The 20,993-nt window shown below is 47.0% G+C and overlaps 1 protein-coding gene across 1 annotated transcript in view; it reads left to right on the top strand.

Moving 5' to 3' along the window:
• The window catches only part of LBHD2 (LBH domain containing 2), a 60,423-nt gene that overhangs the window by 32,705 nt on the left and 6,725 nt on the right, over positions 1 to 20,993 (top strand). The window contains exons 2-3 of the mRNA XM_028704222.2: positions 13,633 to 13,720; positions 18,344 to 18,533. Of these exons, the coding sequence (XP_028560055.2) occupies positions 13,633 to 13,720; positions 18,344 to 18,533 (278 nt within the window). The remainder of the gene's footprint in view (positions 1 to 13,632; positions 13,721 to 18,343; positions 18,534 to 20,993) is intronic.

The following is a 20,993-nucleotide window of genomic DNA, read 5'->3' as shown; positions in this document are numbered from 1 at the left end:
CCGCGTCCCAGCTCCTTCTCATAGAAAAGAAATAATGCGTTTGTGGGGTCGCAGAATCATAGAATCATAGAGTTGGAAGGGATCGCCAAGGTTCATCTAGTCCAACTTCCTGCAATGCAGGAATCTCAGCTAAAGCATCCATGACAGAAGACCACGGGTGGCCATAGATGGTTCACTGGTAGAACAAGAAAGCTGCATCTATCTATGTTATTGTGCAAACACTTGGTAGCTTCAACAAACTACCAAGGATTAGACAAATTCATGGAGGAAAGGGCTATGGATGGCTACTAGCCAAGATGACCAAACTCTACCTGTGGCGCTGTGGTCTAAACCACTGAGCCTCTTGGGCTTGCTGATCGGAAGGTCAGCAGTTCGAAACGCCGCAACGGAGTGAGCTCCAGGTTGCTCTCTCCCAGCTCCTGCCAACCTAGCAGTTCAAAAGCACACCAGTGCAAGTAGATAAATAGGTACCGCTGTGGCGGGAAGGTAAACGGAATTTCCATGTGCTCTGGCACTCGTCACGGTCCTCTGTGCACCAGAAGCGGTTTAGTCATGCTGGCCACATTACCCGGAAAAGCTGTTTGTGGACAAACACCAGCTCCTTCAGCCTGAGAGTGAGATGAGCGCCACACACCTCATAGTTGCCTTTGACTGGACTTAACCGTCCAGGGGTCCTTTACCTTTACCTTTCTTACCTTTTACTCTACCTCCACTGCTGGAGGCACCAATGCTTCTGAATATTGGTTGCTGGAAATGACAGGAGGGGAGAGTGTTGCTCTTGTGCTCAAGTTCTGCTCGTTTGTTTCCTGCAGACATCTGGCTGACCACTGTGAGACCAGGATGCTGGACTTGATGGGCTATTGGCCTGACCCTGCAGGCTGTTCTTATGTTCTTACATTATGTTCTTATGTAACTATATGGGATAGTTTCACTTCCCAAGTGAGGGCTGTCTACCAAGCACATATTCTGAACAAGACCACAGGTCTGTGCTAGAAGACTTTGAAGATACTTGCTGTCAGAGCTGCCCCAGGTCCCAGCTCACAGAGGACCAACGCCAGTCCGTTGCTATATTAAATAGTCTTTATTGAAGTTCAGCTTCTCATTTACAGCCACGGCGCGCAGCTCTACGTCTTAAACCCTAGACTGCCGAAGCTCTGTCTGAGTCTCCTCCCCCCAGACACCAGTTTAAGACCCTAGCCTTGCTCCACCTCTTCCTTTGTTCTTTCCTCCTCTGGGTCCGCCTGTCCGCCGGGGTTTTCCCCTTTCTAGACTCTTCTGACGCTGAGTCCCCCGAGTCTTCCCCCTCCCTCCGGCGGGCTTTAGGACCTGGTTCCCAATCCGGGCTTCCTGCTGCCCCGCGCGCCTGTACATTTGAACTTGGCGCGCACGCCCAGCCTGCCACCTTCCTTCTGACCGTTATACTGCTCCTGTCGCTGCTCCCCTCTTCGGGGACGCTAGCTGGGCCTGACTCCTCCTCCCTGCTTGCCGGAGGAGACGCTGACTCTGACCTATGGGGCTCTTCCCCCCCACTACGCTCTGGTGGGGAAGCTGGCCCTGATTTCCAGCTACTGCTCTGGGAGTCTCCGCTGGCCCCCTGCTTCTGGTGTGTCCCCCCTGGGACCCCCCTTGCCCTGGCCATCGGCGCCCCCTTCTGGGAATCTTCTGATTCACTGGAGAGGCTCATGGAATCTCTCGGGTCACTGTCATACTGCCCTCCGCTGCCCTCAGATTCCTCCCCCTCGCTCTCCATTTCCTCTCTCCCCTGCGCCTCTGTTCCTGAGCCCCTGACACTTGCTTTCACTGAATAGTATAGCAACCATTTTTCCTTTCCGGACAAGGATCAATGGCAGCAGATCCATGGGTTTAAATCCAGGTCTGTGCCATGGAGGGAGGTGTCCTGTTTTAACATCTGAAGCTACACATGGCTAAGGAGTGCAGAAACCTCGCCAGGCCCACTGCTCCTCTTCCAAAGTGATCCCCCCACCAAAAGAAAAACAAACAAATCAGTTATAAAAAACATTTTTGCATTCCAGTTTAACTAGGCCTGCAGGTAAGTAGAAATGTCCCAAAAGTTCCCTGCTAGAAGACAATAAAGGCTGCATATGAGCAGCTCATCCATCGAAGGAGAACTCAGTCCTTTGCTTCATTAGGCACTATTTATTGTTTTCATTTCCATTGCTATGGCTACTATTTATTACTGGCAATTTTAGCATTTAATAGTAACGTGAGAGATGGTAAAAGGTGCCATTAAAATGGGAAATGTTTTATTGTGCATGAGCAATTAGTGTTTTAAATTTTAGACAAAGACAGGAAGAAATTTGCACAACATTGGACAGTGAAATGGGGCCTGGGTGAAAGATTAATTTTACATCTAGCGAATCATCTCATATTGACTGAGTTCATTATGGACGAAGTTCAGTGGCCTTCTGACAGCACTTAATGATGATTTCAGAATATCTTTTTAAATTTTCGCTAATTCGTAGGTTTCTGTCTCTTTGTTGCCAGCTTGTTGTTGTTGTTTAGTTGTGTCCAACTCTTCATGACCCCATAGACCAGAGCACGCCAGGCACTCCTGTCTTCCGCTGCCTCCCGCAGTTTGCTCAAGCTCATGCTGGTAGCTTCGAGAACACTGTCCAAGCATCTTGTCCTCTGTCGTCCCCTTCTTCTTCTGCCCTCCATCTTTCCCAACACCAGGGTCTTTTCCAGGGAGTCTTCTCTTCTCATGAGGTGGCCAAAGTGTTGGAGCCTCAGCTTCAGGATCTGTCCTTCCAGTGAGCACTCAGGGCTGATTTCCTTCAGAATGGATAGGTTTGATCTTCTTGCAGTCCATGGGACTCTCAAGATTCTTCTCCAGCACCATAATTCAAAAGCATCAATTCTTCGGTGATATTGCCAGTTACAGGAAGCTTAATAAAGAGATTTCAGAACCAAAATTGACTTCCATTTCACCGTGCCTTAGACCAGAAACATTAATTAAGGTTGGATAAGCCATACACAAAAGCATAAAACCACTCTCTTCTCATGCAAATAGTCAAAGTAAACAGAAGAGGCCTGTGGGGCTGTGCTTTTTGCCTTGGTCCTATGGTTGACCCCTCAGCTCTTCCTCTGCCATCCATGAATTGGCGTGACTGTCTGAGGTGGCACATTTCCTTTGTCCTTTGCAGGCTTCCCTGGATCCTGGAACCCTGACTGAGGTAGGCCCTTGACTGAGGTAGGCCTCTCTACTCCCTTTCATCGTGTGAGCCAATGGTTTGTTTTTAGAAACTATGGTTTGGCACACAGTCCAAACACAGCCTCTTCCTCAGCTTAACCTGCCTTAAGGAATTTGTTGTGAGAATAAAAAATAATATGAACCCTGAAATCTGCCCCGGGTCCCAAATTGTCTTCTTCTAACTGCACTGCCAATATGCAACCTTTTCACATGCACTGTTTTCTTGTGGGGAGCTGAACCCTTCACTTTTCGTGCCGAAGTGGTACAGTCCAGAAAGGACTAGGGCTGCCACACGTCTGGGATTTCCTGGATATAGCTGGGATTCGTCTGTCAAAAATGGCATCCGGGCGAAATTTTCGAAAAGTGGCAAAAATGTATATCGGAAGTGTTGATTTTTTGTGTGTGTGCGTGTGTGTGAAATTGGTAAAAACCATATTTGGGGATGGGGGAGATTTTGTAGGGAAAAAAGCTCAATGACTTTTGTGTCTGGATTTTCACTTTTTAAAATATGGCAACCCTAGAAAGGACTGGAGAATGGGCTATTTCTGCATAATGCCATCAACCTTCAAACCATGATGGATCAAGTGGTGCTAGCATATGCATTTTTTATTATTATTATTATTATTATTATTATTATTATTATTATTATTATTACAAATATGAAACATCAAAAAATGAAAACATCACCAGCTGACATTAACAATATAAATAATCTGTCATTCCTGACTTCGTATAAGCGGTCCATAGGTCCAAATTGAAATCCAGATATTGGCTATTACAAGATGCAGAAAGGGCAGTGAGATTTTCAGTCTACTGAGAAATGGATGGTGAGTGTTTATCCTTACAGCCTTGAAGTATAAATCTCTTTGAAGCCATAAGGGCTCTCAGAATTCACTTCTGTTGCCCATCTGTTCGTCCTCACATCGCAGGAATATAATTTAAAAGTGTGGGAACATCCGCAAAGATCAAGGATTTCTTCTAAACCAAAGTTTACAAGAAGAGTAATTATTGACCTGAAAGAAAGCACTATAGGACACAGCAGGACATATGCCTGAAAGAGGCATGGTCAACATTATGTTGCCAGCTTCTATATGACGAACCAGGTTTTTTTCCTATAAAGGCACTGTGGGCTGTTTAATTATTATCATTATTTGTGTGTGAGAGTGTAAAGGTAAGGTAGAGGTAAAGGAGCCCTGGACGGATAAGTCCAGTCGAATTTGACGATGGAGTGCAGCACTCACTTTCAGGCTGAGGGAACCGGCGTTTGTCTGCAGACAACTTTTCCGGGTCATGTGGCCAGTATGACTAAACCACTTCTGGCGCATGGAACACCGTGACAGATAGCAGAGCTGTTTACCTTCCTGCCGCAGTGGTACCTATTTATCTACTCGTGCTGGTATGATTTTGAACTTCTAGGTTGGCAGGAGCTGGGACAGAGCAACGGGAGCTCACCTCGTTGTGCGGATTCGAACTACCAACCTGATGATTAGCAAGCTTAAGAGGCTTGGTGGTTTAGACCACAGGGCTACCAGCATCCCTCTGTGCGTGTACACACACACACACACACACACACACACACACACACAGGCAGGCAGTGCTTTTTTTCTAAAAAAAATGTTTAGGGGTACTCTCATTTTAACTCAAGAAAATCACCATTTTATAGTTCAAATCGGGAAAAATAAATACAGTAAATGGACAAAAGCACAAAGATTCACAAAATGTTTAGGGGTATGCGTACCCCTGCATACCCCCAGGAAAAAAGCACTGCATACAGGCAACCTCTGCTTTGCATGGGGATTGCATTCTGGGTCATTGTGCATGTCAGCAGAGCATGCTTAAGTCTGCCCCACTGTGCCCATACCCTGCCCCTGTTCCGCCCCCATTCTTCCCTCTTCCAGGTCCAAAAATGGCCCACAGCCTACTTGTGCATGGCTGCACATTCTTTGAATGGGCACAAAATAGGGGTTGCCTGTATATATTCATGATTTTCTCTGTAGTCCCCACAAAGGCAGACTATTCGGCACACATTTTTGATGCCTGCTTCAGCAATTTCGGAGAGAAAATTAGAACCAGCCAGGTTTGTTACAACTCATGGTTGATGTGGAGAGAGCTTCACCACGAGCCTCAGTTGGGATGGCACACTAAAACAAACCTTGGTTTAGTGTGGCATGGCAGCAAAAGAAGACCACTGAGGAGCTTGCACAGTCTTGCTAAGCTGATGTTTGGCTTAGTCTGCTGTGCGAACCAAACCACTGAGAGAGTGGCTCTTCAAGACTGACCCTGTGACCTTGCGCAGGCAAAGCATATCCTCTACCACTGAGCCACAGCCCTTCCAAAGTAGCTTCCAGAAATGCCATCATATTTTAAACCTTTGCTTTCCATGTGCAGCTGGGGCTCTTGTTTGCCGGAATTCAATCCTGGGCCCTGATTTTGAAAGCCATCCTTGCAACATGTTAGAAAGACGACAAAGGAAAGATGTCCGTTGCACATCTGCGGAGTGGCATTTGTCACTGTGGAGTTGCTACAGATCCACCCCTGACATTGGATGGCGCTGTGGTCTAATCCACCAAGCTTCTTGGGCTTGCCGATCGGAAGGTTGGCAGTTTGAATCCGCACGATGGAGTGAGCTCCCGTTGCTCTGTCCCAGCTCCTGCCAACCTAGCAGTTCGGAAGCACACCAGTGCAAGTAGATAAATAGGTACCACTGCGACGGGAAGGTAAATGGTGTTTCCATGCACTCTGGTTTTCGTCACGGTGTTCCATTGCACCAGAAGCGGTTTAGTCATGCTGGCCACATGACCCAGAAAGCTGTCTGTGGACAAACGCCGGCTCCCTCGGCCTGAAAGCAAGATGAGCACCGCAACCCCATAGTTGCCTTTGACTGGACTTAACCAGTCCAAGGGTCCTTCACCTTACCTTACCTTTACCCCTGACTTCAGTGGTCAGGAAGACCAGCACCTTACATATTTAAATCATTTATTTATTTTAAAATCTTTGGTTTTGAAAATTCAGCCCTCACATTACTACACGCTGCTATGCACACCACATTTCTCTGCTCCCGAAGCAATTAAATTCTCCCTGCCAATGTTTCCCACCAAGCCGCAGTGCCAAGTTGCAACAATCTGGATTTCCTGGAGACCACACTAGCCAGAAACCGCCAGCTCCCAAGCATCCTGTGCGCATCATTTTTTATTCTGCCAGTTGTCCGAGAGCTCTCCCCCCACTGCTTCCCATCTCCCTTGCGGAATATAAGGGAGGCACCTTATGGTTTGACCTCAGTCTAGGACAGTGGCTTCAGTCCCTGCATGCCTCCCCATCCTCAGGGATTTTGAACCTCCTGGTGACTGACAGTCAGCTATAAAGAATTCTTAGCATGGAGCCCATTTGTTATCTTGCAACTGCATGGATGGGCAGGTGCAATTCCTCCCCATTAACCGTATTTCTGCAGAGTATTTTTCAGGAGATACCTCGATATTTAAGCCTCGCTGCTCTTGCAGGCGGCATTATCTACTCCCGCACTCCTTGCCCACCTCGCCTCTTCCCTCGGGCAAGCACTTCTGTGTGGAGTTCGTGAGCCGTTTTTAATTCCTCCTAGATCAAACCTGATCCTCTGCCATGTATCTGGTTTTCTGTCCCCCCCCCCCTGGAATGGCATAAAGTATAACCCGTCCTGCCATCTTGTGCCACAAAATCCCCCCTTTACGTGCAACGGAAGCAGGGAAGAGAGAGGAGAATGGTCTAATTTAATCAGCACAGAAGCTGATTCATTCAGGCATCTGTTGTGGCTGTGGCATGCAACATTCTCCGCTTTCCCCCTCCCAGACAGAGCCATTTGTTTTTCCTAATTCTGGGCATGTCTGCAGCAGCTGTTTCTTGAGGGATAGGTCCCGTGGCGAGCAGCTGGGATGCCAGTAGCATCTCATTACAGGCCCCGATCTAGTCTGCTCATGAGGTTTTTCGCCCTTGGAAAGTTAGTGCCTCCTCCTTAAAGCAGTACTAACACTCCCAGTGGCATTGCCCCTTGTCGCAGTGTCCCAGACAACTGAACACAGTTCGCCAGCGATGTATTGCATCTCAATTTCTGCCCCCTTCCTCCTCCTCTTCTTCTTTCTTTTGGGGGGTGGGCCCTTTTATTTCTGCAGTCTCTTGATACTTGGCAACACAGGAGACTTTTTGAAACACTGGAGATCCACCATACATTGCAGATAGGCTGCATCTGGCTTAGAGGTTCGCGGATGTTTTTAGGCCTGTGTTAAACATGGTACAGGCGATTCTCCACTTACGCTTGCTAGACTCACACGATGTAGCACATATGCACAGCAATGGGAAACAATTAAACCCGGAAATGGTGGGAGAGAGCTGGACGGTCCTCGTGGCTTGCAAGGAGACCATCCTAAGGGCCGGAAGAGGACATCAATGAGGCTGGAGTAAGCCCCAAAGAGACCGGAGGTGCAGCAAGTCTTGTTTCAGCTGCTCAGCCTCCCCGCCTAACAGCTGACGTGCGTGGTAGTGCAGCAGTAGCAGCAGCTGCTGCTTTCCTGCCTCCATCCTCCCAGTCCCAGAGCTTTAATTCAATTGTGGATATTTTTGGATACAGTATTTTTGGTCCGGATTGGAGAGCATGTTGCAGGTAGGGTCTTTAGTTTCTCAACCAGGAGCCATATGGCTCCCTGGGAGCCAGCCCCCCAGGATATTTTAAGGGGGCACAGGTGAAAATTGCGTAAATGGGGGCCCATGGCACAAGATTAGGGAGCCACAGACTAGAGGAAAGTGAGAAGTGAAGAAAAGAGAGAAGTGACCAAGAAAAGAAAACATTCATGGCATTTTGTATTTGGGAGAATGAGGTTTCAGTCCTGTGAATTTATTTATTCAACCTAACACGGAATCGCCTTAACATAATGAACAGAGGTGATCTCCGGTTATCCCTCACAACAACAGAACCAGATGTTAAAAAGTTTGTTTCTGGTCATCAAGCCCAAGGGTCACATTGATTGAGAAATACCTAAAGTATAAATTCTTATGTAATTGTATTTTGTATAAATTATTAAAAAAATTAAATAAAACATGTTCTAGTTACAAACAAAACGTTTAAATAGCTACCTTTCTACTGGTAGGATGGGGGGGCACAGGAAGGAAACAAGGTTGGAAGGGGGCAACAATCAGAAAAAGGTTAAGAAACATTGGTTTAGAGGGTGCTCCTCACTTTATTTGATTTCACTTATGTGCACGGACACCCTCTCCAACTGTGTCAGTGGGGAGTCGCATGTACTCCAACTGGGGGTACAACCATTGCTCAGTGGCAGGACACTTCCTTTGGGTGTAGAAGGTCCCAGGTTCAGATTCAGCCTTGTGCATCTTCAACTAAAAGAGCTGAGTTAGGAGATCTGGAAAAGCCCTCTTGTCCATGTACATTGCAGTAGTCTTAATTGTGAAGTTGCCAATGGATGGCCATCTGTCATGGATGCTTGAGCTGAGATTCCTTCATTGCAAGGGGTTGTACTAGATGGTTCTGTAGTGCATGGGCCTCTCCCTGCCCAGAAATCATTGTAGTTGGTTGAAGTTGGCAGTTGGTGCTGTGAGGTCACCTGGGCTTGTAATGACAGTTAAGGATCTCGGAGCACACCCAGTGATACACCAGCTCCTTTACAGGCAGCTCAGGCCCATCCAGAACTAGTGTACAATCCAGTTTCCATACCTGGGAATTGACTATCCATAGCAGGCACAGGCAAACTCAGCCCTCCAGATGTTTTGGGACTACAATTCCCATCATCCCTGACCACTGGTCCTGTTAGCTTGGGGTGATGAGAGTTGTAGTCCCAAAATATCTGGAGGGCCGAGTTTGCCTATGCCTGATCCATAGGGTCTTTCATATGATCATAGAATCATAGAATCGAATCATAGAATCATAGAGTTGGAATAGACCACAAGGGCCATCGAGTCCAACCCCCTGCCAAGCAGGAAACACCATCAGAGCACTCCTGACATATGGTTGTCAAGCCTCTGCTTAAAGACCTCCAAAGACGGAGACTCCACCACACTCCTTGGCAGCAAATTCCACTGTCGAACAGCTCTTACTGACAGGAAGTTCTTCCTAATGTTTAGGTGGAATCTTCTTTCTTGTAGTTTGGATCCATTGCTCCGTGTCCAATTCTCTGGAGCAGCAGAAAACAACCTTTCTCCCTCCTCTATGTGACATCCTTTTATATATTTGAACATGGCTATCATATCACCCCTTAACCTCCTCTTCTCCAGGCTAAACATGCCCAGCTCCCTTAGCCGTTCCTCCTAAGGCATCGTTTCCAGGCCTTTGACCATTTTGGTTGCCCTCCTCTGGACACGTTCCAGTTTGTCAGTGTCCTTCTTGAACTGTGGTGCCCAGAACTGGACACAGTACTCCAGGTGAGGTCTGACCAGAGCAGAATACAGTGGCACTATTACTTCCCTTGATCTAGATGCTATAATCCTATTGGTGCAGCCCTATTGATCAATCCTATTGATCAGGATTCAGGCCCAGTTTATTAGCCCATATCAGACCTGTGATTGCATCCAGGCACCAGCTTAGGACATGCACACAGCCTCTCTTGATTCAGATGTCACAGAGAAGTAGAGCTGGGTATCATTAGCATCCTGCTGACACCTTGCCCTAAATCTCCTAATGATATGCTTCACAGAGTCCGTGGCAATGAACTGGATGCATACCAACATGGTGAGCAGCCCGCCAGGCTTGACAGTAATTATTATTTGTCCTGAAAACATTTGCCTTCGGAATCAAAATGATTTTTCCCCCCACACTAGAATCTCAACAGTGCAGAGTATTGCTCAGGAGAGTGGGTGGAGGGTGGGAGTAAAAATTGTGGGGCTTGGTAACTCTTATGATTACGGATACACATGAACGCCTGCTCTTTTGGTGCTGAATGAGGGACAACTTGAGGGTTTTTGTAGGGCAGGGCAGGAGGAGGAATGAATCTGGCCAAAGGGCCAGGTAGCTATCTCCCCCACACACCTTGTGGGCCACATTTGGCAGGCGGGTGGAGCCGGACACCTGTCATAGTGTGATTTCTTTTAATTTTTATTCTTTTCCCACACGTGTCTTCAGAAGGCCCTTTCAAAGCTCTTATCTTGCCCAGCATTTTGCATAGGCCTTTGGGACACGGGTGGCGCTGTGGGTAAAAGCCTCAACGCCTAGGGCTTGCCGATCGCATGGTCGGCGGTTCGAATCCCCGCGGCGAGGTGTGCTCCCGTTGCTCAGTCCCAGCGCCTGCCAACCTAGCAGTTCGAAAGCACCCCCGGGTGCAAGTAGATAAATAGGGACCGCTTACCGGCGGGAAGGTAAACGGCGTTTCTGTGTGCGGCTCTGGCTCGCCAGAGCAGCGATGTCACGCTGGCCATGTGACCCAGAAGTGTCCCCGGACAGCGCTGGCCCCCGGCCTCTTGAGTGAGATGGGCGCACAACCCTAGAGTCTGTCAAGACTGGCCCTTACGGGCAGGGGTACCTTTACCTTACCTTACCTTTGCAGGCACTGCCAATCAGCTGTTCACCAGTGCCGGCAGAATGCCTTTCAGCTGAGTCAGATTTTTACCTGCCCTACACTGGAGGCTGTGCAGCAGCAGCTCCTGGCCACAATGGCTGTCTTCTACCTCTGCTGTCAGAGGGGTTATGCTTCTGAAGACCAGTTGTTGGAAACAAGAGGCGGATTTAGGGCAGTGCACAGGGCACCGAGCTGAGAGGGCACCTTCCCACCCGCTTCCCAAAGCCTAGTAAGTGCTTGATTTGGAAAGGAGTTGCGAGGGCTCTGGCAGGGTCCTGACTGCGTGCTCAGCTTTGGAAAGAAGACTAGAGGGCTCTTGGACCCTCCCAGAGCCTCGTGCCCCTTTCCCAAAACCTGGCACCTCGCTTACCTGGCTTTGGGAAGCAGCAGAGGGGGCTTAAAGGTAAAGGTCCTGTTGTGACCAACTCTGGGGTTGCGGCGCTCATCTCGCTTTACTGGCCAAGGGAGCTGGCGTACAGCTTCCGGGTCATGTGGCCAGCAGGACTAAGCTGCTTCTGGCGAACCAGAGCAGCGCACGGAAACACCGTTTACCTTCCCGCCAGAGTGGTACCTATTTATCTACTTGCACTTTGATGTGCTTTCGAACTGCTAGGTTGGCAGGAGCAGGGACTGAGCAACGGGAGCTCACCCCATCACGGGGATTCGAACCGCCGACCTTCTGATCAGCAAGTCCTAGGCTCTGTGGTCTAACCCACAGCGCCACCCGCATCCCGCAGAGAGAGGGCTTAGGGGGTGCCAAATTTTGGCCTCGCACAGGGTGCCATATTACCAAGGTACACCGCTGCTGGAAAGCACAAGAGGGGAGAATTGCTCTTGTGCTCAAGTCCTGCTAATGGGTTTCCCACAGGCATCTGGTAGGCCACTGTGAGAACAGGATGCTGGGTGGGCCATTGGCCTGATCCAGTGAGCTCTTGTTATGTTCTTATGGTGTAGGGCAGGTGGGTGAGACTTGGGCGAAGTGGCCTGGCAGGCCAAATGGAGAGCCCACAAGGCAGAGGTTCTCCACCTCTGGCGTAGGGGGAATGCTTGTCCTGCCATCTGGTTGTCCTCTGCTCCCGAGGTTCAGCTACAGCAAGGGAACTTTTGATTTATTTATTTTTTAAATATTTTTATTAATATTTTGCTAAGAGAATTTCATTTATGAGAAGACAGTGAGAAAAAGAAGAAAGTGAGTGAGAATGAAAAAATAAACAATAGTGTTACATTACCATATGTTAATATACAGATATGTATGTTCTTATTATCCTAATACACATATAATTTCCGATAACCCAATATATTCTGTGTCAACTCATTCTAAATAGCATTGTATTTATCCAAAGAAAGTCTGTGTCTATAAGGTGTCTGCTCATTTGTTGCCAATGTTGTCATGCCACCCCGTTAGGGTGGGTAGAATCCATTTTCTCTGTCCCGTTGCCAATTTCCATACAATGGGTATATAGTTCAAGAGCATATTCACCTCTGAAAATCTTACAAGTGTCCAGCACTTTCTCCCGATACTTAGTAAGTGTGGGACAGAGTAAAAGCATATGTTTCAAAGAAGCATTGTCCATGTAACTTCAATCTCTTTCCTAGCGTAAGAGTTGACGGCTGCATTCCCTTGGGGGTCATCTGTTGGGGCCACGTATTGGTGGTGGATAGGGCTGAAGTCAAATGTCGGTGGAGCAGTTGAAAAAGGCTGGTGAGGACAAAAAAAGACCCTAATAATGTGGGTGAAGATAACAATATGTTTGGTGTGGTAAGGCAGAACATTGCCTATCAGCAACACTACTAAAAAATTTTTACAGACTTGACCTTGACTCAGATTAAGTCCATGTCGACTGTACAATTGTCCTTAGCCCAGAATTCACGTCTTGCTGAGGTCATTGCCGCTTTCTGGAAGGGCGCCAGAGCAGGTGGGGAAGGAGACAGGTGTTGGCAAACTTAACCCCGAATGTGTTCCCTTGTAATGAAGTGAATGAGGCCGGGGGGAGAACTGACAGTTCACCTGTTTCATAAAACAATTGCTCCAGGCTGTTCCGTTGGGCAGAACCTCAAAACACCCTAGAATAGCATCAGCGTGCCTATGAATTCCAAGCATACCTCATAAGGGTAGGATTCTTAAAGAGCTTTGCATAACAGAACCCAGACAGAGGAGCAACCATCTGGCAGAGCTGTGAGCAGGGCGGTTCAATCGCATTGCTGCAAGGTATTTATTCTGTGCTGAACAGTTCCCCCACAGTTCCATTAAATGGATCTACATTTATTATTATGCTGCTGGTGATGATTGATTGATTGATTGATTGATTGATTGATTGCTCAGTCTTCGCCCTGAGATCTAAGGGTGGGACACAACCGTTGAACGTACAACATTACTAACAGTTCGAAACAAATTATAGCCTCAAGAATAGAGTAGCATCTAAAAATATGCACCTCAAGTGTCAAAGGTCACTTCACTTGTATAGTGTAAATATAGATATATAAATTCTAAAGGGGCACAGAGTTTTATAATGTATATTGGGGTAGGAAATTCAACTCAGTTCTTACTTTAATGTGAACCTATCAGTTTCACAGTTCCTGAAATATTCACCTCTCCAAATTTTGCAAAAAAAAAGAAAAATTTTGCATACAGTGTTACGATGCATTAGGTGCAAGTACTTGCAAATATGTGTAAATTGGGGAGAGCTACATAACAAAATGTGCAAAAGCAATTATTTTTGTGAGTTGTTGGTTTTTTTTATATAATGGGAAATGATGTAGAAATGTGGCAAGCTGAACTTAAGACTGGGAAAATGAGAGGCGGAAAGAAACCAGCATTGACACATTTGGCCACCCCTCGATGTAGATTTTTAAATTGTGTATGGAATTCATCCAAACCTCTCCTAATTGCAGCATGACGGAGGTGATGAACACACGCGAACCTGTTATGGAGGAATTTACCTTGAGCCAGCCTGAGGAAGAAGGAGGCACCTCCAGCCAGGTAAATGTAGGCAAATTACACACCATGCTACAGCCAACTCATTTTATCTATTTAATGTTTGTCAAAAGTATTTAGCTTCCTGGAGCCACTGAGAAGGGCATGCTACAGGTACACCGTATATATAAATAGAATTCTTTTTAAAAACGTTTTATAAGGAGTAGGAGCCTGGCTTTCTTCTTTCCTTCTTTTGCTGTTCCTTTGAAGCCTGGGGCGAAATTCATGTCGGCTTCAATGGCAGCTAACAATGCTTCATCATAGCCCAGGCAGAGCAATCAGGTGTGCAGCCACTTGGACGTGTCATCAGTTAAGTGCATAAAACCGAAAAGGCATACCCAGGATCTACAGCAGGGATAGGGAACCTGTGGCCTTTCAGATGTTGGACTCCAACTCCCATCAGCCTCTTTCAATGGTCAGGGATGATGGGAGTCATAGTCCAGAACATCTGGAGGGCTGCAGGTTACCCAGTCCTGATTTATGCACTGGAATGGTCAACACTTGGAATGGGTACCCCGTTCTGGCTGCAGCGATTTTGGACAGCTGTTTTTGGACCTCTGCTTTAGAGACTGGAGAGCTGCTCTCTGTCCTGGCTGGCGTCCATTTATAGGGGATTAACATGCAAAATAATAAGGTGAGAATGATGCCGTCAGAGCAATCCATAGGCATCCCAAGGTGCTCCCCAAATGAACTTCTTTCAGACTGAGTTAATAACCCCAGAGGTTTAGTAGGCCAGGCTTTTACCTGAGTCGAGACCTCAGTTTTCCCCCAGGACCCAACAGTAGTAATTCAATAAACTTTTGCAGCTTGGTTTAAAAGCATTCACGGTTAAGTCTAATCCTACTCAAGGGTAAGCTTTAGGCAAGTGTGGATAGGATTGCAGTCTTAATGTCTTTAAAGCAGGGGTCAGCAGCCTTTTTCAGCCGTGGGCCAGTCCACCGTCCCTCAGACCATGTGGTGGGCCGGACTATATTTGGGGGGGGGGGGAATGAACGAATTCCTATGCCCCACAAATAACCCAGAGGTGCATTTTAAATAAATGCACACATTCTACTCTTGTAAAAACACCAGGCAGGACCCACAAATAACCCAGAGGTGCATTTTAAATAAAAGCACACATTCTACTCATGTAAAAACAAGCTGATTCCTGGACCGTCCGTGGGCTGGATTGAGAAGGCGATTGGGCCGGATCCGGCCCCTGGTCCTTAGGTTGCCTACCTCCATTAAAGCAACATACACTTCTTTATAATAATTTGCACCTTTATGGCAGCCTTCATCAACCTGGTGTTCTCTAGATGTTTTGAACTACATCAGCCACAGCCAGTGCATGTTCAATAAACAAATGAATAAATAAGGATCCTCGTTTGGAACTCATCCTTGTCCCCAGTGTAAATCCTATTATACACAGTGGAACTTACACCAAATTAAATGAATGTAGAATTGCACTGTTACCAGGCTAAGCATGTCTACTCAGAATTTAAGCCCAACTGAGTGTAGAGCATTGCAGTTCTTAGAGATTTAAGTTTTTAATTAATTTGGGGTTTGGAACAAGGTACGAAAGGTATGAGCACTTCTTACCCAGATGTTGCCACAGATCTGGATGGCATCTTTTGGGGAATTATGTCTGATGCTAGAATATCACATGTTTCTTCACGCCTCTGATATTACTGGTAACAATTCCTGTGCCTGCTGTGTGAATTCTTCTCAATATGTGTTAGTTACAGTAAATGTCAGAACTTGGATTGTGGTTTATATTTACTGGTAATTCTTAAGAGTTTAGGCAGCCTACTGGGAATTGTCATGAATGTATTGAGGTTTAACATTTATACGCCCATGGTGCGTAGCAAATTTCTTCTGCCAGCAAGTGATGAGAATGAAGATGACATTTTGCTGAGAGCTGTCAGGAGGACTTGAAATTTACTGATAGACCTTCAAATATTTCTGACCGGTTCCTCCAGACCTCGGAAGAAACTCAAGAACTAATAATAATAATAATAATAAATTTTATTTATATCCCGCCTTCCCCAGCCGAAGCTGGGCTCAGGGCAGCTAACAACAATCAAATAACCAAATAGTTGAAACTACAAGTAAATGTCACGATCCACCAAGTTTCTGGAACTTAGTGCAACAGAACATGTACACCCACACAGACATATTAACTTACTAAGTGTTTTTCTTCTTCTTACGGTTCTCTCCTTCAGTGGTACTTGGGTATAGAGGACTCATGTAGTCCTTCACAACAGAACGAGCTTTTATCATTTTGAGTGTTACACTTAAAAAAAAAAGGATTCTTGCTAACTGCATAGGCAGTTCTGAGATTGAGAATAGCTACCATTGCCACTCAACAGGTGGTCAGGCAGACGACACATATTTATTCAGGGCTGAGGCCAGAAATGTGCTCGAATGAATGAGGCATCTTTTCCCTTGCAGAGCTGCATTCATTCTCCTGAATAATATGATCCGACAAGTGGCATTGACAGCACCGAGATGAATGAGAAAGCATATAATGGTGGTGGCCTGGGACAGAGTGTCGTATCTAAATAAGCCCTACTTGGGGTAGACCCCTCATTGAGATCCGTGGACTTACATTAGTCATCAACTTGAATCAATGGATTCAACCATCCCTATTGATACTGATGGATCCATTTCAAGTACAGTATTTGCTACCTCCACTGTCGGAATGCTAGCTTACAAGAGTCTTCTAGTTGGCCACTGTCAGAACAGGATGCTGGAACTGATGTTCTGGCAGGCTCTTCTTATATTTCCAGCTATTTATTTATTTGGCTCACTGGCAATCCTCTCTGCACCTACCAAAATATATTTGTTAATTGAGCATACACCGTGCTTTGAGTTGGGGATTGTCATGCATTTTCACAGCGGGTTATTAAACACCAGTTGTTGTTGTTGTTTGCATTGTGCCATATTCTCCCCCAGAATGATGAGGCGTCGATAGCAACGCATCACAGCAAACGACTGTTGCCCCAAGAAACCATGATTGCCCAAGAAACCATGAATAACTCATAACGCAGCACCGCTAGTAATGCACAAAGGGTTGAAGATGAAGGTCTTGATTTAGTAGTGCAAACGTTGCCTTTTGTTACCAGAGACCAAGTGTGAATGTTAAACCGTTTTTCCTTTTCAATTGCCTCCATGGCAACCATGTCTGGTCGGCAACTACTTTAGCCAGCAGGCAACGTGGAGGTTGTGGGTGGAGGGACCCCTGGCTCTCGTTCCAATGAGAACAGCTTCAAATCATTAATTTGTAGAGAGGCAACCACATGGGTGCAAGGAAGGTTTTCTTTAAAACTCATTTTCTCAATGTTCTGGCATGTTTCAAGCTGACGTGTTCATCCTTGAGTGAAAAGGACTCCACATTCAAATTGAGAAAATAAACCTTTATCAGTTAAATCCACTCTCCTCCAGATTAAAGGTAAAGTAAAGGGACCCCTGACCATTAGGTCCAGTCGTGACCGACTCTGGGGTTGCAGCGCTCATCTCGCTATATTGGCCAAGGGAGCCGGCGTTTGTCCACAGACAGCTTCTGGGTCTTGTGGCCAGCATGACTAAGCCGCTTCTGGCAAACCAGAGCAGTGCACAGAAACGCCGTTTACCTTCCCGCCGGAGCGGTACCTATTTATCTACTTGCACTTGACGTGCTTTTGAACTGCTAGGTGGGCAGGAGCAGGGACCGAACAACAGGAGCTCACCCCGTTGCGGGGATTCGAACCACCGACCTTCTGATCAGCAAGTCCTAGGCTCTGTGGTTTAACCCACAGTGCCACCCGCGTCCCCTCTCCTCCAGATTACTCTCTAGTAAAATAACTTTCTCAACTAGGCATACAGCCACAGGAAGACATTGCATTCAAAGCTACTGGTCATGAAGAAGCTGCCCCTTCCACAAACATGATAGGTATTTATTTATTTTAAAAGTAGGTGTTGTTAGGGCTTGCCGATCGGAAGGTCGGCAGTTCAAATCCCCACAACAGGGTGAGCTCCCGTTGCTCAGTCCCAGCTCCTGCCAACCTAGCAGTTCAAAAGCACGTCAAAGTGCAAGTAGATAAATAGGTACTGCTCCGGTGGGAATTAAACTCCGTTTCCATGCACTGCTCAGGTTTCGCCAGAAGCAGCTTAGTCATGCTGGCCACATGACCCGGAAAAACATCAGCTCCCTCGGCCAGTAACGCCACAACCCCAGAGTTGTTCACGGCTGGACTTAACTGTCAGGAGTCCTTTACCTTTGCCTTTAGATGATGTTAAGACCTTTCTTCTTTTTTGAAATTTGGAAAATCAGCTTGTTAATGAATCTTTGCTTTAGTCTTCCGCCATTCAAAATCCTTTTGGTGTGTGAAGCAGAAAATGCAAATGGTTCTCAACTTCCACTCATTAATATGGAGCACGATCCACAGAAAATTCTCCTCCATGCGCCTCCTTGAGCTGAACAGGATCTGCACAAGAACAACCCCCTTGCTTTTGTGTAGTTCACGTTCGTTTTCGGAGGGCCTCATGTCCTGATGAATTCCCCAGGGGGCTGATGTGCCTGAGAGCCAGACTTGTCTGCCCCTTGCTCTCTGTTGAGAAATGTCAAAAAATAATAAATAATGTAAAAAATGAAATGAAATATCACCTTAGGCTTTTCCAGAGGCACACGAAAAGTACCCCAAGCTGTCGAAAAGATTACCCTCCATTGTGGTGGAGCCATCCGAGACAGGGGATGTTGAAAGCGGAGAGCTTCGTTGGCCACCGGACGACCTGAAATCCATGGAGGACAAGAAGGCTCTCGCTGCGCAGAGGGCTCAACAGCAGAAAATGGATCTTGAAAGTATGGGTCATTTAATTTAACCTCTACCAGGGAGTGGGAGGGGAGCCTGAAACGACACTTTCAAAATGGCGGAAGGGTAGACCATGCCTATATACCAGCTCACTGTTGTGCAACATCTCTAGGAAAAGAATATGACAAGATGGTGCCTCTTCATTGACTGTCCCTAAATATTGCCCCTAGTTGCTGCATTGATTAGTTGGTTGGTTGACTGTATTCGTAGGTCACCTTTTATAGGGCAAAGCTTCTTTCTTCACCCTTCAGAGTACAGTGGTACCTCAGGTTACAGACGCTTCAGGTTGCAGACTCTGCTAACCCAGAAATAGTACCTCAGGTTAAGAACTTTGCTTCAGGATGAGTACAGAAATCGCACAGCGGCGGTGCAGCAGCAGCAGGCCCCATTAGCTAAAGATGTGCTTCAGGTTAAGAACAGTTTCAGGTTAAGAACAGACCTCCAGAACGAATTAAGTACTTAACCCGAGGTACCACTGTACTGAAGTAATAAAGTAACATAATCATAGAGTCAGAAAGGATCACAAGAGTCATCTAGTTCGACCCCTTGCAATGTAGGAATATTTTGACCAACGTGAGGCTCAAACCCACAACCCTGAAATTAAGAGTGCCATGCTCTTCCTGACTGAGCTATCCTGCTCTCATAGGACTGGTTCTTTCTTTGCCCCTCAGAGATACGAAGTGCCATGGAACTTGCTTTGCAGCTTGTGAGTCACGAAATGTTACGGAACCTCTTTTACTTCGCCCTCAGAGGGCGACTGGAATTCATTCTCGCTCTTTCCTCGGGCGCAAGAGGTCCTGCTCTTTATTGGGGAGGAAGAAGAGCAACCCTCCTGGCTCCTCTCAGAATCCCACATGCCCCTTTGCCTCTGAAGCCACAGGGACTGTGGGCATAATCTGCCGATTTCCTGACATCCCTTCCCAGCTCTTTGAGAGCTGTGAGGCCTCTGGTCTTCCTTTCTGTGTCACCCTCCAAGCTGCTTATCTGAAGACCATGGGAATGCAGAAGTGGTCTTCTCCAAGTTTCCCTACCTTCTTTTAGAGGCCTTCCTTGCAGGGGCACCATCTGGGGGGGCAGGCCCCCCCAATATTTCCAAGGAGAGGCCTGCCCCCCTCTGAAAGGGATACAGCAGGATGAAGCATCTCTACCCTGGTGCGTCCCTTTGACAATCGCCAGAGTGCTTTCCGGAGGCCCCATCTGCACTCTATTATTGCTATAAGGCTGTGTCATGCCACTTTAAACAGCCATGGCTTCCCACAGAGCTAAAGTTCCCAGACTTTTCCTGGGAAGAGGAATTCATTGTTGTGTTACGCAATGAGCAGAGCGCAGACAGCTCCACGTCGAATTGTGTCATTGAACCATAGCTGTCAACGTTCCCCTTTTTTTAAGGGAAATTCCCTTATTCCAAATAGGATTCCTCACAAGAAAAGGGAAAGATTGACAGCTATGCATTGAACACAGGACGTTGTTTGTAGAAGAAAATATGCCAGATAGTTGAGTACGGTCAGCAACAGTATATTTTTACTGACAGGTAGTAGAAGAACTCAAGGGACGCAGGTGGCGCTGTGGGTTAAACCACAGAGCCTAGGGCTTGCCGATCAGAAGGTTGGCGGTTCGAATCCCCGCAACAGGGTGAGCTCCCATTGCTCGGTCCCTGCTCCTACCAACCTAGCAGTTTGAAAGCACGTCAAAGTGCAAGTAGATAAATAGGTACCGCTCCGGTGGGAAGGTAAATGGCGTTTCCGTGCGCTACTCTAGTTCGCCAGAAGTGGCTTAGTCCTGCTGGGCACATGACCCAGAAGCTGTATGCCGGCTCCCTTGGCCAGTAAAGCGGATGAGCGCTGCAACCCCAGAGTCAGTCACAACTGGACCTAATGGTCAGGGCTCCGTTTATCTTTAGTAGAAGAACAGTTCTCTAGGGTCCTCAGAGGTTTCAATTGCTTGTGTAGTTAAACCCATTCAGGACTGTAGTAGAAAGGGGTCATACCTCGGTCTACCTCTCCTTCCAGACTGGCAGCTTGCAGAATAGAGCAATGAAGTGTTCCCAGCAAAGCACCCTCACAGCAGCGACCCAACACAGGCAGGTTAGGTTCCATCCCACAGATTGTTGATAACACAAGACCACTTATACTCTCCTTAGAGCAGTTATTTGCCTCTGACACACCTCACAAGTTCATTGAGCTCGTGACCTTGAGCTGCAGGTGGAAGACAAGAATGCTCATTTAACCATTTCTTGACTTTTCTCTCTGCAAGGATGCGCTTATGCACCCCTCTGACACATTGAACCACTTTGGGAATTGCAATTCTGCAAGGGGATTAGGGCAGTCTCCTAACAACGCTGCTGACAAACGACACTTCCCAGGATTCCTTAGGGGAAGCCATACAGCAGCACCTCAGCTTACGTAACCCTCTGGTTACGTAAACTTCATGTTACAAAAGCGTAAAACCCG

Source organism: Podarcis muralis, chromosome 1 (assembly GCF_964188315.1).
Source record: "Podarcis muralis chromosome 1, rPodMur119.hap1.1, whole genome shotgun sequence".
NCBI classification, from domain to species: Eukaryota; Metazoa; Chordata; class Lepidosauria; order Squamata; family Lacertidae; genus Podarcis; species Podarcis muralis.
This window is presented reverse-complemented; position numbering and strand designations above follow the sequence as displayed.